General features: G+C 40.3%; 1 protein-coding gene across 5 annotated transcripts in view; it reads right to left on the bottom strand.

Annotated features, from left to right (window-relative positions):
- The window catches only part of arhgap23a (Rho GTPase activating protein 23a), an 83468-nt gene that overhangs the window by 35111 nt on the left and 30882 nt on the right, over positions 1 to 17475 (bottom strand). Inside the window, exons 1-5 of one of the 5 annotated variants that reach the window (XM_030140516.1) lie at positions 15386 to 16676; positions 7720 to 7923; positions 2695 to 2724; positions 1448 to 1541; positions 505 to 583 (exon numbers count right to left, since the gene is read on the bottom strand). In XM_030140516.1, the coding sequence (XP_029996376.1) occupies positions 505 to 583; positions 1448 to 1541; positions 2695 to 2724; positions 7720 to 7923; positions 15386 to 15628 (650 nt within the window). In that variant the 5' untranslated portion in view covers positions 15629 to 16676. Of the gene's footprint in view, positions 1 to 504; positions 584 to 1447; positions 1542 to 2694; positions 2725 to 7719; positions 7924 to 15385; positions 16677 to 17475 lie in introns of those variants that run through there. The other 4 variants (XM_030140517.1, XM_030140515.1, XM_030140514.1 and 1 more) reach the window with 4 other exon arrangements.

Raw genomic sequence — 17475 nt, 5'->3', positions numbered from 1 at the left:
AGGGTCAGCAAAGGAGTACATTTATATGATAACATGATTAAAACTGCAAATTAGCCAACATAGAGGCTGTGCATCAGCTAATAAGTTGACATCCATCGATGGCAGTGGCTGATGTTTACATGTTGTTTCATTTCAACATCACCATTAAAATGTCAGTATCGGTATCAGCCTAAATGTCACAATCGGCACATCCTTAATTATAACTACTAGGTGATTTAAGAGTCTGACAAAAATATTTACATCTAAACAGAGTTCCTAAACGGGCGTCAACATTGACTTTGAACAGTCATCAGACATAGTTCGGCCCTTCTTGTGTTCAGATGTCATGTGATTGTGTGGGGTAGAAACCTTCAGGCTACTCTTTTCTTAAAGGAGAGAAAACTAATACTAGTTAAAAGGTGCATGTCAGCTCTAAGGTAAGCACGTAAAGAAAAAGCAAACATATAGTAGATCAATAAATCAACACAGTGAAGATACAAAGCGCTGATAGACAGGAGGTCTTACCTGTTCTGAATGAGGGCGATCACCTGTGAGTACGTCTTTCCTAAAATACTCTCCCCGTTCACCTTCACCAGCCGATCTCCTGTAAACACAGCACATTTTTATCATTCTGTGTGCAGCATTTTCTACAAATTATGACCTTTCAAATAACATACAAGCATACTTCCTTGTGTTTAGAAGTGAAGAGGAACAGAAGTCTTGGTGGGAAAATCTTTGCACGATTTTTATTCTCACCATCAGTCTTCATAATGGGCTTTATATTTATGTCACGACAAACAAGGTGTGTCTAATTTCAATGAATCCAGGAACATAGAGGCAAAACAATTCGCACTAGGCATGTGCGTGAGCGAAGGTGTGGCGTACAAAACACCTAAGCCGATTCCAAATTGAATCTTTTAATGACTGTGATGAAAAGGAACCATTACTTTATTGAAAATGTAATAACAAATGGTCATAGAGTAGAAATTGGTCATATTTTTAATGCGGTTTGTTGTAGGTGTGTATCCATGCTGACTGAAAAACATGCAAAGCGACCAGAGTGTGTGTATTTTTGCATATGTTCTTGTTGACATGTGAGTGTCTGGATGTGACACTTTGTGTTTAACCATCCATGGGACTCTGGGTTGGTTTGTTTTGGAGCTTAAGGCTGCTGTGCTGTACATTTGGGTGCAGAGTTGCCATTCTGGTATCTGTGTTACAACATCAGTGCAGACGTTGATAAACAAATTCCTCTCAAGTGAGTGGAGGATGACTTCTTTACATAATGCATGTTAGTGTTAATGACAGAGGAATTTGGCTTTAATTCATTGTTCGCCTCCCCTGCTGCAGTGTTCGTGTCAGTGTGCATGCGGTGTTGCCTGCAGCATCACATGACCCCTGTTTCCCCAACAGATTTCCAATGCAAAGCAGGATGTTAATGCTGCGGGACCATATGTCCCCCATTTACCTGTGCACAAGCCTGCCTGGTGGGCCGGACCCTTCTCTCTCACATTCTTGACAAATATGGTGTCCATCGGTTCCAGTCGACCTTTCTGGTACCCTGAATGAAGAAAAGCATGCAAAGAGCTGTGATGAATTAAAGCTCAGCAATTTTAATAATGTGAAAAGTCAAAACAAAAGCTAATTTATATGTATGATAATTAATTATGATTTTATAAACAATTTTGCTATTATGTACTCTATATATAAGGGCTGGGAAATTTATAAAATGTATAGCTTATTCTCTACTACTGTACTTAAGTGCCTAAATCCTATTTGTACAGCGCTAGTGTTACCCGTGAATCCTGTGGTAATTTGTAATAATTGCAGAGGTCATCTATGCTCTGACATGTCTGCAATCTGTTAAGTAAAAATTCCACAGCAAATTAACTGAACCATTTCAGAAAACACGGAGGTCCAGTGATAATATTAGTCCTGTGTGAATCAACATCTCGGTAATTTGGTGGGATATGCAATGTTTTTTGTTTCCTCTGCACATTTATTGAGCCTAATGTGTATATTTGTATATACATATTATAGATGATTTTTATATTTACATATTTAACTATAAAGATTTTATGTATGCATTTATGTATGTATTTATTTATTTTTACAATAAATCTGATTCTGATTCCTGGTTGAGAATGACAGGAGCTGCAATATTGATGATAAATCAAAGTTTTAAAGGTGTTTTTGATGAAAATCCAGGAGGCTAATGTTATAATATAGCACAGATGTTCACTGAAAGAGCAAACTGAAATCTTTAAGAAGAGCAGCCTCTCAAAACATGCATGGTCAAGAAGCATGACAGCTGTAATAAGGAACATTTTTCTGTCTGTCAGCAGTTATCTGTAAGTAGTGGACTTGCTCTGGACACCAGAACCAGGGAATGTCAGTAAATTTGAGTAAAAAACAGACTTTGCTTATTCCGTGGGAATGCGCTGCATGAAACACAGACGTAGAGAGTTAATTTCCTAATCACCAGAGGTCCACAGGTTATAAAAGTCCTGTCTGAATAGGGCTTAAGCCACTCAATCTCTGATAGGATTTGTTTACATGCAGTGCTGCATAGTGTCCTGTAGGGGGCGCAGAGAGGCTGCAGAGCAGAGGTGACAGGAGGGAACATACAGAGTCCCCATATTACATCATCTTACTGTGATTGGTTTTAATTTGCTGCCTGATGAGAAGAGAAAGTGGAGGAAAATGATGAGATCACTTACCTTTTCCATTACCGTTCTCCTCATCCTGCAAGGAAAGAAATACACATGATTATTATTTATATTCAGATTTAATCTTAACAAAAGTAGCATTTTTGGTCCGTTTCCAAGACTGCACGTTGTGAACATGCCCTGTTGATGATTGCTCTTCCGTAGGAGACCATTGCACAAACTCTGGTTAAAAAAAAAACACATCACATAATAAAAAATGAAAATAGCATGTCCACCAAGCAGTTATTACATAGCTATTACATAGAGGGAACTTGAAAAAGCATGTGTAACCATAAAATTAAAAAGTGTTGGGTTCAGCAACTGTCGATTATTTTATATTGGACTCAGAATTATATATTAAGTAAGCAAGTTAGTTGGTAAGTAAGGTTTACGTGAAATAAATGAAAACTAAATGATACAGCAACCAAGCGATAGTAAACAAGTGTTTCAGCACCAATTTTAATTGTACTTAGGATAAAATTTGAAAATTTGCATTAGGTTTGTGCAATACATCAGACCGATTCAATTAACTGATGTTTCTTGTTCTGAAAATTGAAAAAAATACCTAAGTTGCGATATCAAGATTACTAATCTGTACACCTATCTGGCTCAAAACTTCAACCAGCTTGCTTCTTGTCATATATTAACTGTGAATGTGTTTTTCCAGTTGAATATGGCACACAGTTTTAGTAAAGATGGACTATTTTTTGTCTGAAGTTCATGTAGTCAGAAAACAAGTGACGAAAATCATAAATCGTCAAAGCAAAGTATTTTTTATCATACCACTCAGCTCATATTTCCAGTAAATAAAAGTATCTTTTATTTTTCCACAACAGGGAAATAAAGTGCAACTTCCCTGATGAGATGAATTACATAAGTAATGCTCTGAGAAGTTAACATTTTGACCTCAGTCATTTTATATTAAATGTGTTGGTGGGGTGAGTGTTTCACAGCCTGAGGGTTAAATAGATTGTTACAAAGGAAACAATCTAAGTTTACAGCATGGTCACAAGCAAATATTCTCACGCCACGGCTTTAAGTAACAAACATTCACGACAAATCCAGTCAGATTTATTTAGACAATCAAAATCAAAAGGTGCTGCTATGAATGTAGGTAAGAAAAACAAATCCCACTGGAAAACTTCTTAAAGGGATCTCAGCTCTAGAAGAAATGAGTCATATTTACATGTCAACAGAAAGGTGTGTTTAGGGTTAAAAAAACAAACAAAAGTGTCATAAATATATCTTCATTAACTGTAAATCATAGGAAAAATTCCAAGTTTTTGTGTTATGTATTTTAACCCGCAGTGACAGATTGTATTTATTAGCTTCTCCAAATGCCGGTGTTTCCTGGTATCTAACGCCAAAGCTCCTGAGAGAAACTTGTTGGGTTCTCAGCTCCGCTCCAACATTACACTCTCATAAAAACAGAGACTGACTTTCAGGTTTCACAGTCTGCAGGTGTACGTTACATCACACACCAAAGAACCATCGTTATTACCAGAGAGCGCAGCGGTGGTGAGATTTGATAGCTGCAGTTTATCTGATCACCTCCACGCCTGCATGCAGACACACCCACATACTAAGCTGAGTGGACAGTTTGGGGTTAGGGCTATGGTGGGCTGACCGCTGCTCGGCTTTATGCTGCGCTGAGTGGGCTCATTCCTGGCTCTGCAGACAATGGCGGGGGGTTTAAAGGCAGAGAAAGGATAGCTGCCGACCCCAGGACGGAGCTCGGAGCTGGGGACGCTCAAAAACCGAGCAGCCTAGGACTCTAGATGAGATACAGGATCTGGGTCAGGGTCCACATCTGGACACTGTCGATCAGCTGGTGAAATAAAACTAACCCAGTGGAAGAAGCAGAAGAGCAGACACTGGCAGTAAAATATCCAAGTTCTGACGTATGACATTTCACGACATATTTATAACTCTGGATAAATACAATCAATAGGATGGTGGACGATGATAAATTATCAAACAACACAAAGCTGCTTGTGTTTTAATTCAATTCAATTCAATTCAACTTTATTTGTATAGCCCAATATCACAACAAGGTTATCTCAAAGGGCTTTACAGAGGCAGTTGGAGTAAACAACAGTCAAATAAACAGCAAGAAAATGAGTAGTGTCCAGGGCATCCCCCGTCCTTAGACCCTCCTTCTCGGCAAGGAAAAACTCAAAACCCAGTGGGAAAAGGGAGAAACCTCGGGGAGAACCACAGTGAAGGAGAGATCCACTCCCATGGACGGACAGGCTATAGATGCACCAGAACTGATGGACGTCCATTTGCAGATGTAGTTCTAACTCTAAAGTAACAAATAGTAAAGTAAAAGACATGTGGAAAGAATGCTAAGCTGCGAAAATCCACGAAATATTGATTTCTGAACCCTTCGCAAATGAAAACATTATTATATGATATAAAAGTGAACATCAGCTTGTTTTCTTTGCATTATTTGAGGTCTAAAAGCACTGCATTCTCCAGTTTTTGACTCGCTGATATGTTCTGATAATGGTCTAAAAGAAAACATTCTATTATGGAATTTGGGAGAATGTTTTCAGTACTTTCTGCACTTTCACTCACACAAATACATTATATGGAAAACATTACTGAGACACTGAATTGAGATGTTTCATTGCCAACTTAATATTACAACCAGTATCATTGCAATTAGTGTTTTTTTTTCATGTTTAATTATGTTTTATTTTATCTTCAGGGTTATTTTGCTTAAATTGTCTTCTTAAACATTTAAAAAATGATTTAGTATTTGTTTTTACCAATTATTATAATTGTTTTAACTGTTTTACATCTACATTTCTGAAATATTTGCAATGTTCTGACCATAAATATAGCAAATGTCTGGTTTCTAAACTCAGCCTTTAACCCTAAAAGATCTAAAAAGCCACCAGTGACCGAGGGATGTGCTGAACTAAAATGTTTAATCACTATTGAACCACTAATTCTATTGATATATGCAAATAGTTCAAGTAAAATGCAATTTGTTATCTTTTCAGCGTCATCAGATAGGACCCATTTGGATGTTCAGAGCCACGGTAGTGAACATGACAATGCTGTTATCTTCTGCAACATTGATTCACCAATAAAACCCATGGAGTTTAATAAATGATGATGGTTGCTTTTATGAATATCTACATGATGAGTTAATTAAATACAGGAAAATATCTGATTTTCACTGAAAAATGCAGTGGATACCATCACTAAGGAAAGGTTAGATGTAGAGAAAAAAATTCATTTGGGAGTCGCCGTAAAAACAGTTCTAGGTCTTTAAGCATTAAACTTACAAGTAATGTTGATATGACATTTACTGTGATAAACACTAACAAGTGACATGAACATTTTTATCACGATATTTCAAATCAACAGGAATGGGAAGTAAATAAGCCGTTAGTGTGACATGTTCTAATATTTTTGTCAGTATAATGTACCCATAAATATTGAGGTATAAATGAAAGTAAATGAAATGAAAGTGAATGGAAGAAACAGAATAGTTTACTAAAGAGCATTACTAAGAAATTCTGATCTTCTCAACAAAAATGCGATTGCTTTTAATTTCTATTTAACATAGGATGTGTCCAAAGCGTTACAACCTCGGCTATAATACATGAGTTTTAGTTTTGTTTTTGTGATGGGTCCATTTTTCACTCTGACCTCTGAAAACGAAAGGAGTTTACAAGACCTTGAGCTGAAGCTGACAATAATTGATTTGTTTTCACAATGTAAAATGTCTGGGTTTGTTTTTCTGCATGAAGTTTATTTGGGAGGGTTTTTCATGAGATAAGTCCTCTTTTGCAGATACATAATGTGCTTCTAGTAACATAAACGATCACATAGCACAAGCTAATACCTTTTCTAAAAAATAATGTCTGCATTCACAGTTCAACAGAGCTTCTAAATTCATGTGTAGTATCCTGTTTCATCATCTGTGCTTGGAATAATACGACTGCAGACCTTGCGGACCTACAGACACCATAGAACCAGAAACTAATTGGGTCAGGCACCCGCTGGCCTCTAATAATTGGACACCATTAGGGTAATTTGGGAGACCTCACGAACAAGTGGCTCTGTGGCTCCGATTGTCCAAAAAAAGCCATGTGACCCTCGAGGCAGAGGAGAACGGGACAGAACCGGGGCCAAAGGGCAGCAGTGGGCCTATTGTCCGGGGCTGTCCTGGTACTGCCTGGCCTCCAGTGAGTGGTACCAGGCTAAGACAACAGATCTCATTGAATCTATGTCTCTATCTGCAGCTGCTGCATGGTGGGGTGGTTTAATAATAATAGCGGCCTTGTTTCAGCCGCCTCACCCCACCCCAGCGTCCATATGCTTCAATTTCACATCTGGAGCCATTTGCCCCCACACCTCAAAGAGCTAAATAACCACTCACTCTCACAGAGGCTCATTACACAACTCTGGAACAATCTTGAATTCAGCCAGACTAAAAACAAGGATATGATGCCGAAAAACAATCACACGGTAACAGTTTCCAAACCAGTCTGTCAGGCAGGGTTTGGAAGTCCTGCATCAGCTGCACTGTTGCTCATTATATTCATCAGAATGTGAAATTATGTTGTTCTCAATGATAAAGCACCAATGTCTTTTTTTGATCTCCAAAACTTGCAACCGCTTTAATATGCACGCTTAGCTCGGTGTGTTGTCTATAATCAGCTGGGCTTATTTTCTCCTTTGTCTGTGGTCATTTGTTCAGCTCAACCTCGCTGACCTTTTGCTGCAGTATGATTGGTTCTTATGAGCTCCAGTTGGCTCTGTCTGCTGTAATGTGGCATCTACAACATCCAGGAGGTTTAATGTAAAAAAAAAAAAAAAATGAGCAGAATAAAATCTGTGTGTGCTGTAAAAGCAAATACATTAGGGGAAAAGGTCGATATAAACTTTTAATCTAAAAACATCCATCAGTCTATGTATGCTTAAGATAATTTAACACCACTATAACATCTTGAGAGTTTAGTTAAGACATTCTCAGACATTTCAAGGACCTGCAGAATCCCGTCAGTCTCACCTTGAGGTTGGTGTGAAGGGCCGATTCCGGAGGGTAAACGATGAAGTGGCGTAATGTGAAACCAAAACCCTGGGAGTTCTTATGGAGAACCAGCGTCCGGGGACACTTCCAGCCCACGCCGACCCCCTCCCTTCCCGGCCGGGTCGCCATCGGCGGCCGAGGGTTGTCACCGGTTGAGGAGAGACCATCCCTCCGCCCCTTACCCTGTTAAAACACAGACAGAGAGAATTTAACAGATTAGATTACTCTAATCCCAGTTTATGAAAAATGTAACACTGTAGTGCTAAAAAATTTCAGTTTTTCTCACATCTTCGTTAATACCTTTAATATCTCCTCTTGCAAAAAATATTTTTCTTGGTTTGACACATTTTTACCATTTTATCTAAGCAGTTAACACAGATTTCATAGAAAGATCTCAAACTCTACTGAATTAAACAGGAGAAAAACAATCCCTTCACAACTCAAAGCAATAATGCACCTTTTAGAAACTCCTTTGCAACTATTTTCAACCATAATCAGTCCTTATCTAAGACCAGCACAAGCAAAAAGAATGACACAGAAAAGGCATGTTGTCACTTGTACTTTATGCTTCTGAGTTTGGGATAAACACAATAAAATGACAAGAGCGGGTCTCATTATCTCTTTTCAGAAAAGTCTAAGAAGTGCAGGTGCAAAGTTCAGCGGGGTTTCTTATCTCTAAGAACACAATTCAAGCCTTGATATGCTTGTTATCCTTTCTAGGCGCATACTATAACTGTGAATTACAAACAAATAGTACAAGTATAGTACAAAAAGCAATTAACAGTACAGCACAAAATAAAACTGAACCACGTTGGTGTTCTGTAGTCCAGAAAGTTGTACTGTTTGATAGAAGTACTTGCTTTTCAAGTGTTTTATGAGGGTAATAGCACTGCAAACAAAATGTGCCATTCATTGACCAAACGTTGACTTGAGCTGTTTGGAAATGTGTTCAACCATATAATGATGTATAAGCAGTTGATATACAACATATTCACAGGTTTTCAAGTCTGAGTGTGCAGCTTTGACAGATATACAACTCATACATGGGATTTTCTGACTGTAAGAACGTAAAATCCAACCTAAATTCCTTAAATCATACTGACAATGTATCTTATAAAGCTGAAGAGACAAAAAACATCTCTGATCTGTTGAGATACACAAAGTGACTCTACATTAGGGACTAGATGAGCCCTGACAGTCCACAAATAAACCTGGGGGGTCTAGAGTCAGGAAGGACCATGGTCTAAAGAGGGCCACAGGAGTTTCCCCCAGGTCTTTATCACCTGGAGAGAAGGTCGAGGGGGGATCTGAACTCTGAGTGGAGAATAAAGGCAGATTTCCAGTGGCTCTCTAAATATCTCATTCCTGAGGCCGAGTAAATAAGCCCAGCTAGCTCAGCTGACAGATACACGTGAGAATTATCACCCTCGTGCTGCCCCTGATGACCCACATCTGTCAGTCAAACACAATCACCTGACCAAACAGGCAGGAGCGAAGAGGAGGAGGAGGGCTCCTTATGTCAGCTCAGAGGTCAAGTCTGCTGAGGTCTTATCTACTGGTGCATGTTCTCTATCACACTTCATTTAAATAGTGAACTTTCTGAACTTGTGGAGTTAGAAGACGACAACATAAAGTCAGTTCACTGGTTTACCATAATCATCTGTGTGTCTTCAGTCAGTCAATCACTGTGGCGCTGCTTCATGCTGACACTTCAGCAGCACATGATGATAGATATCAGTAGCACTGTGACAAAACTGACCAACTGAAGAAAACCAAAGAAGAAGACCACTATGTTATGGTGTTTTTTAAGTTCATTTGATTAGTACAGTGTATTCTACGAAAACCACATGCTAATTGAAATGAGCATGCAGAATTCGAACGCTTCCAATGATGTCTCAAAAACAAAATACAACATTCCTATTCATCATCCAGCAAAATCTGTCAGCAGTTGTGAATTATTGGATATCTCTGAGTCTGAAGCAAAAAGAATGCAGAAAAAAGCTTCTCAAATGCGAATAGATGTTTGTGAATAAGTGCTAATTTAGGCTCTAGGATGTAGTGATAAGCAATTTTTGTTACTGTTGTCTACATTTAATGACCGTTAATAACCAAATGACTGATGAAAATGAATAATTCCTATATTTAATTCAAAATTCCAAAAGTTCCTCATATTTTGAGACTTCTCCAGAGACCTTTCTGACTGTACGTATTACAAACAGCTAAATGTTTAAATAACTGAATGATTTTAACACTAGAACCGGCAACAGGTTAAATTTACCTCCTGTGACCATTTCTCAATTGAGCATTACTTTGTTTTAATAAAATACTGACGCTCCACAATTAAGTTCTCCTAAAATTGCATTGTCCTACATTCTCTATTGTTTAATATGATGTGAATAGCCACCGGGTGAAATTTACCTCTATAGATATGCATTGATTATCATACCATTAATGTTTGAATATTATGTTTCTTTGTCTAGTCGTACACTGATGTAATGTATGCATTAAAAGTACTGTTCTTGAATAAACAGTCATTATAAAACCAAATGTCCAAAACACAGATTGTGGGTAAGAAAAAATGGTGGGTTATGAATTGAAAGATTTATTTAATACAATGACATATAGTGCAAATTTTGAGACAAGAAATTTAGTTTGGGTAAATTTGACCCATTTGGCCATTCTAGATGTTCTAATATTAAAATCCCTATTACATTCTGACTATGCATGCTAATTTGCCAAAAGATTATTGCTGAAAAACTGCTTTTATGATGCTATTTGGTATAGAGGTACAATATTTTAATTTTTACAACAGGAGCAATAATAAGGAAAGATAAATATTTTTTCTATACATTTCCAAATTAGAGCCATGTTCCTCAGATTCTGCATCATGACATCAGCAGACCAAAGGTGAATATGTCTAGACTACAGCTGCATCTCCCCTCCCCCCTCCCCCGAAAAAGCACACCCCACGTTTCACATCCTGTTTGTCTCCTACACACAAACACGATATGATATAGAGTCGACACATATGCTTCCTACAAAGACAGAAACCCAGACGCACACACTTGACCTGGCAGGGCCGTACGTGTCCACAAAACAGCAGGAAGTGGAGGCTTAGAGGCAGGAAGTGTGGTAGTGCTGCAGGGCGGGATAACCAGACGCTCCTATAAATACACTCCCCCAGATTTTACTCTACATCATGGAAGGGCTTCCACACTTTCCCTCCTCTTCCTCTTTCCTTTTATTTTCTCTTATACCTCTTTTTCCTCTGTTAACACTTACATTTGTGCAATGGAAATACTCGTGTGCCAACTTTACATCTGCATTTTTCAAGTTACCTTTATTAACTTTAAGATGTACTGAAGTAAATATCTACTTTTGCATATGATATTAGTCTTAAAGCAAAAACTTTGGAGTTAAATATTATATGCTTGAAAGTCATAAATCAGATGTTAGCCTTTTGCATACTGAAAAAACACCACAAAAGCATATTCTGGAGAGTATATATGAGGTGCATAGTTTGCGGATTGAGATATATAAATTCATGTGACACTTGATGCCGGATCTTCAGTCAAGCAGTCTGAACAATGTAAAGTCACCCCTGCTATTTTCATGAAAAGGTAAGCACTGAGGCCTTCTACGTGACATGAAGACATGCATAAAGAAATCTGAGGACTGTCTGAGGTGTCAAATTAAAATGATAAAGAAAGATGTAAAAAAAAAAAAAAAAAGAGGAAATGAAAGAGCGAAGGGGGTGAAGGGACGAAGACACTCAGTAAATTCCTCAGTGGGAGCGGTTTGGCTCTGACAAGTTGAAACACACACTGTAACTGGCAAAGGAGGGGAGGGAGCTCAGAGAGAGTGAATGAGAGGAGAGGGATGAGGAGGACGAGGTGGAAGAGAAGGAGAAGGAGGAGGAGGAGGAGGAGGAGGAGGAGGAGGAGGAGTATCGGGCCCCAGTGAGGGACAGGATCCAGCACGCCGGTTTCGACCACATGGCCCCTCCCGGAGCTGAGAATACCAAACCCTGTGATTACCCAAAACACACAGGGTCTGACTGGGTCTCTGAGCCAGCACCATTTCCCACTCGGCTGGTCTGGACTCTGTGGGATGTGTGTTCCTGCTCAGCTTTTCTGCCGTGTCCAAAGCTGTCGTCTTTCCATTAAATCCACACAAACTCCTCTCTTGTACCTGTCACCTTGAACACCTCTGTTTGTCTACTATTGCTTTAGTTTCCATCTAGTAGCTAGAAAAATAGAATCAGACTTGCTGACTGGCCACTCCAGGCGGTTGGACACACTGTTTAACCAACAAGGCACTTGGAAAATTTTTTCTGTGGTTTTCGGTCTAAACTTGACTTCCTATGGAGCCTTAAGAGACAGACGAGGGAAACCTCGCTCTTGTTACACTGAGAATAGAAGACATTTGGAATTTCCTATTCATTTACTGGGAATCTCTTCCTTTAAAAATTATTTTTGCCTCAAATCTGGGTGTAATGTTCCAGCTGTTAATACCACTTGCAAATTCTCATTATATAAAACCCTGTTGATGTCATTAAAATACACAACTGTGTTTAAATAAGCAGATCAGCTTTTCTTTCTGCCACACGACAGCTTCCTGCTTGAAAGTGGAGTCAAGTGGATGAAGTGGAATACATCCATGTGTTTTTATAACACTGCAGTAGCACCAGCCAGCAAATCCCTGCGGATATTTCCCCTCCTGATTTCAATTAGAAAGCATATCATTATGATACATGACTAGAAAGACCTAAAAAGTGGTCCACCAAGAGTACAAGATGTCCTAAACTTGTCATGTTGAGTGAGACAAATCAAACAAACGTTAACAGCTTGAGGGTGTAAAATACAGTGCCAAAATGTTAATATATAAATAACATAAAAGGATAAACATGTGTGCAATAATCTTGTGTAAAATCGGGTAAAAATGGATTTTGTATTTGTAAGAGGCTTTTCTAGGACATGATAATATCGTCACATTGTAGACATAATCATCAGTAACAGCGTACGTGTTGGATAGCACACACTCCTCTTCTCATCCATCCAGAGGTAAAGCAGCATGGAGGAATGCAGCGGCTGGCGGCTCCTGCTAAACCCCAGCAGGGCAGAACAATAATGCTCTTTTAAACAGCTGAGAGTTGCAACCTGTTTGAAAAGTGGAGCTTTACGGACGTTACAAATGCTGACGAGCCTTTAATCCTGACAGTCGCTGTCTGCGCCCACCACGGCCCTGAGCTGGGCTGCCAACCAAGAGGCAACAGCAGAGGGATGGTGGCCGCTCCAAAGTCATCTCATCCCCACATTTCCTGGATTGATCAGACTCACCGGCCACATGGAGGGTGCGCTCCACCACCTCTCAAGGTCTAAATGCATCCTATGTGTTGTGTAGGAGCTGCATGATGAGTCTGAATGTCCCACTGAATATTGATACTCCCAGCTACAAAACACAACCTGCCTCTGATGACTGAGGATTAAAAATACAAGAGCAGTGTTCAAATACTGTACATCCCTCTCTTATTTGCATAATACAATTTACAAGGGCTTGTGTGAGTTTGCGTGCACTTCTGTGTCAATATGAATATCATATGTGTGCTCAAAAACCAGTTTGACCCCATTGTCAGTTCAATACGCCAGCAGGTGATGATGCAATGTCGGTTAAACAGGGTTTTCAGCTCGAGCAGCCCTGAAAAGCAAAACATATTGTACTTTTCTTTTGTCTCACTGAAACCTGCCTCACTGTCACGGATGCCTGTGGAATTTTTAATCATGTTATGATCATTTTGGTTCTTACTCTGATCCAAACAAGTACCAGGAGCACTTCCAGAAGGCAGAGATTTAGAATAACTTTTTATAGGATGATTTGGTAGCTCAGCAGGGGAAGCAAAAGGCACGTGGCACACAGTTACTGAAAGACGTGGGTTTAATTGTGGGCAGACCGGCACCTTTTTAGTGTTTTTCTTAACTTTGAACAGTCTGAGTGAGGGAAAGCAGCCCAAAAGAGCTTGTTAGGGCATGATTTATGCACAATTTGGTGTTAAAAATGTGGGATCTGAGTTACATAAAGAAGAGAAACAAAAATAATACTAAAAAGTTGATTTTTTTTTTTGCATCAAGCCACCACTTGATGTGCAAGATCAGATCAAAATGCAACCGTGAAATGACGAAATATGACAAAATGACTCTTTGTAATCAAAACAAACAAAATTCACAGACTTGTGATGTGACGCAGAGACAGAGAAATCTGATGAAAGACTGAGGAGAGCGTGGATAAGCATCAATAAAAAAAGAAGATAATGGTGCCAACAAAGTGGAACTGCATCCGCCTCACTTAGAGTGAAATTCTCTGCAACAGACACCACATTTAAAAAAAAAAAACTATGTACAGTTAATGAATGTTTGTTTCTCTTCTCCTACCCCCACATAAGCATTCCTGGTTGTGGCATTTCTTAACCGTGTCACAGTCAAAGAGGGGGATGGTAATAAACAGGAAAAAAAGAGAAAAGCAGGAAATAGTATTCCACATAAATGCCCACAGTGAAATGAAATCATGTGGGGAAGCGATGCCCTGAATTCTGAGGGCATTTGGGGTGGGGGGGTGGAATGATCGCAGCCTGCTGCCCCCACAACACCTCGCGAAAAGTGGCACTTTTGCAGCTCCCTTCATCTGTCTTCAGCCACTAATTAGAAAGCCTTCGAGGGAGGGAAGGGTCCGTATGTCACACATCAGCATTGCCCAGACGGAAACACAAACCGGCAATCGTGTTTCATCCATCTCTAAATTGAGTGGAGTTCAAGTGAAAATCCTAATGTTTCAACAAAGTCATGAGCCTGAAGTACAGTGAGTCCCAAACATCAACAGCCTGAAGGCAATGTAGCCCAATAACAGTAAAAGGTTAAAGAATCTGTCAACAGCTCAGAGGTTAAAAGACTTCAAACAATGGCTACGGGTGCAGATGCACTTGTCATGTTGTCATGTGTGACAGACAGCGGTTTCTGGAGAATAATCTATTGATGTCATTGCATTATTTTTAATTACAAAGAAGAACCACATCAGTTAAACGTGCAGGAGTCAACGCATTTGCACAATCGCTTTGTATAAACTATGTGATGTTTCAGCAATAACTTTTAAGTATCATGTCAGCATAAACAGTATAAGAAGGATCATTGTGAACTTATCTACAGGAGACTGCTGTTTGCTAATTATGTGTTAGAGATTATCCATTTAATTTGGAAATCAGTGTCAAATTCATTTGTAGTAACTTGCTGTTATTTAAGTAGCCTAGTGGGGGCTCCTGAGCTCTTAAGGTGTAATTTTTGACATTTTCCACAGGTTCTTTTACTTTTTTAATGCTAATGTGACCTCACAGAAACACTCTCACACATTCTGGGAAGCAGAGATGTGTTAAAATGCTATTTTTTGTGGAATTCTGTGATTGATCATCAGCGTGGTTGTTTTAACTACTTACTTAAATTCTCAAATATTTATAGGTCTAAACATCTTATTTGCATTTCTCTCATCTTAAAACATTTCAGATCACTAGACATTCAGATTAATCATGTTATCAAAGACTCCATTTCTAGATGAAGTAAAGCACTCGTGTGCAGCCTCTAGCTGGGTGACCTCTCCTTACCCTGGGCTTCTGGGAGCTCTGGCTGTGCCCAGTGGGCATGGCTGGCAGTGTGGGTGGGGGCACAGGGGCCGTGGCACCACGGAGCACTGCCAGCCAGATGCAGCGAGGTTCTGGAGAGCTGCAGTCCACCCCCACCGGGTTCTGGAAGCTCCAGTCAGACCCGGCCGGCGAAGGACACGGGAGCATAGCAGCGGGCATCGGGGCGCAGAATTTGCTCAGATCCGCATCACTCACTGCCCACATGGGCTGCTAACACACTCAAGTAACTACACAAGGCTGCGGACAGTGTCCAGACGCAGAAATACAGGGAAAAATAGTGGGGCCAAGTGAAGATGGTTGCCGGCAAAACCTCCAATCCTTCATTTAAGAGCCTAAACTTCCAGTCTCCTGGCTCCGATCCATCGCTGTCACTGCTGAGCCTCCGGAAAGTTTAATCCCACAAGTTCCACATCACAGTCTATCGCTCCTGACCTCCAAGAAAGAAAAGTGAATGGGCTCTCCAAGACTCTGAAAGACTCTCAGAGGGGGTTGAGTCCAGATGCAGCAGAAGGCAGCCTCCTGGGCAGCAGATGGAGGAGTGTGTGTGGTGCAGGGATCAGAGGTAGGTCTGGTTTCACTACAGACACACACAGAGAACAACTGACAGCTTCCCTCCCGTCGGTGTCCGGTGATGTTCTGCATACAAAGCCACTCTGTCCACCCCCAAAACACACATCGCTGTCCCAGAGGGCTGGATCCTCTGACACTCCTCCCTCCCACTGCCCTCTCTCTCTCTCTTTCACTGTCTCTCTCTTTTTTCTTCTTCTTTTCTCCCTCTATCTCCAGCCCTAAACAAACCCCTTCATCTCTATCTCAAACTCTTTATCTTGGCAAGCATCAGTCATTTCATCCCTCACTTGGTCCTTCCTTTTCTCTTTTGCTTCCTTGTTTTTCTTTCTCCAAACAACCACTCAATCCATCATCACTGACCATCAGCAAACAAACACTGCTGCTGTACAGAAAACTTGAACTCTGCAGTCTAATCCAGTGGACATCACATCACCGAGGCCCCCCCGACTCCAGCCCTGAACAGTCCAGATGGAGATATCTCCAGCAGGCTAAATCCACCATAATCTCAGTGGTACCGCATGAAGAGGAGGTCTGGTGGCTGCACATGTGCTGCATGTGTGTGAGCGACACAAACACAGTGACAAAGCTGTGATCCCCCGCCGCTAAACTCCACAAAAGCTGGCCCTGCCTTATACGCTTGCCTCCCCTCCACTCAGAAAGGAGACAAACACAAAAAAAAAGAGAAAGAGGGCGATTTCCAGCACAAAGAGAAAAGAAAACACTGACTTGCTGCTGTGTGAAAAAAAACTGGAAAAAGCAGGAGAAGAAGAAATGACAAGAGTAACAAGCACTCCCTTCTTCTCAAAATAAAGCCACTCGTGTCAACATGACCTTTTTATCAAACCTGTACTCCCTCCCTTTCACACACACTCACTCCTGTTCCTCCCAGTGACACCTAAACACCACACCACTAAATCAGTCAGAGCGATAACCCATTCCCACCAGCCAGTCGCCCGCACAGCTGAAGTTCTCACCAAACAGCCAGGCGTCCAGGGTACGTGTGAAAGCGGCAAACAGGTGACCATGTTGTGGGAGATGACTGATTTTTCCCTCCTAGGCTCATCGCGATCAGCACGCCGTACATCCGTTACCAAAGAAGTTAGACAGGTTTCACCTGCCACACACTGGGGCAAGTATCAACACGACTGCTGAGGGCAGAGACTGTACCCTCTGGATACACGCTCTATGTACAAGAACACATACTGCAGGCTGGAATAATTAGTACAGGTTTATAATAATCACTACCAGGCATTAGAATAAACTCAGAGATGACAACAGACTGACAAGTTTTACAATGTCTGAATCTTATTTTAATTCTCCAAAAGTTTCATTAGCTAATATTTGATTTAATTTCAATTTGCCACTCTGTCCATGATGCATTACTTACTATTTTTGTTGTGTATTGTGTACTCATTCTTTTACTGAGTATATCTGTGGTTAACAGTCTAATACTAAGATCGTATATTTTTTTCATGAATAAA

Source organism: Sphaeramia orbicularis, chromosome 8 (assembly GCF_902148855.1).
Source record: "Sphaeramia orbicularis chromosome 8, fSphaOr1.1, whole genome shotgun sequence".
Taxonomy (NCBI): Eukaryota; Metazoa; Chordata; class Actinopteri; order Kurtiformes; family Apogonidae; genus Sphaeramia; species Sphaeramia orbicularis.
This window is presented reverse-complemented; position numbering and strand designations above follow the sequence as displayed.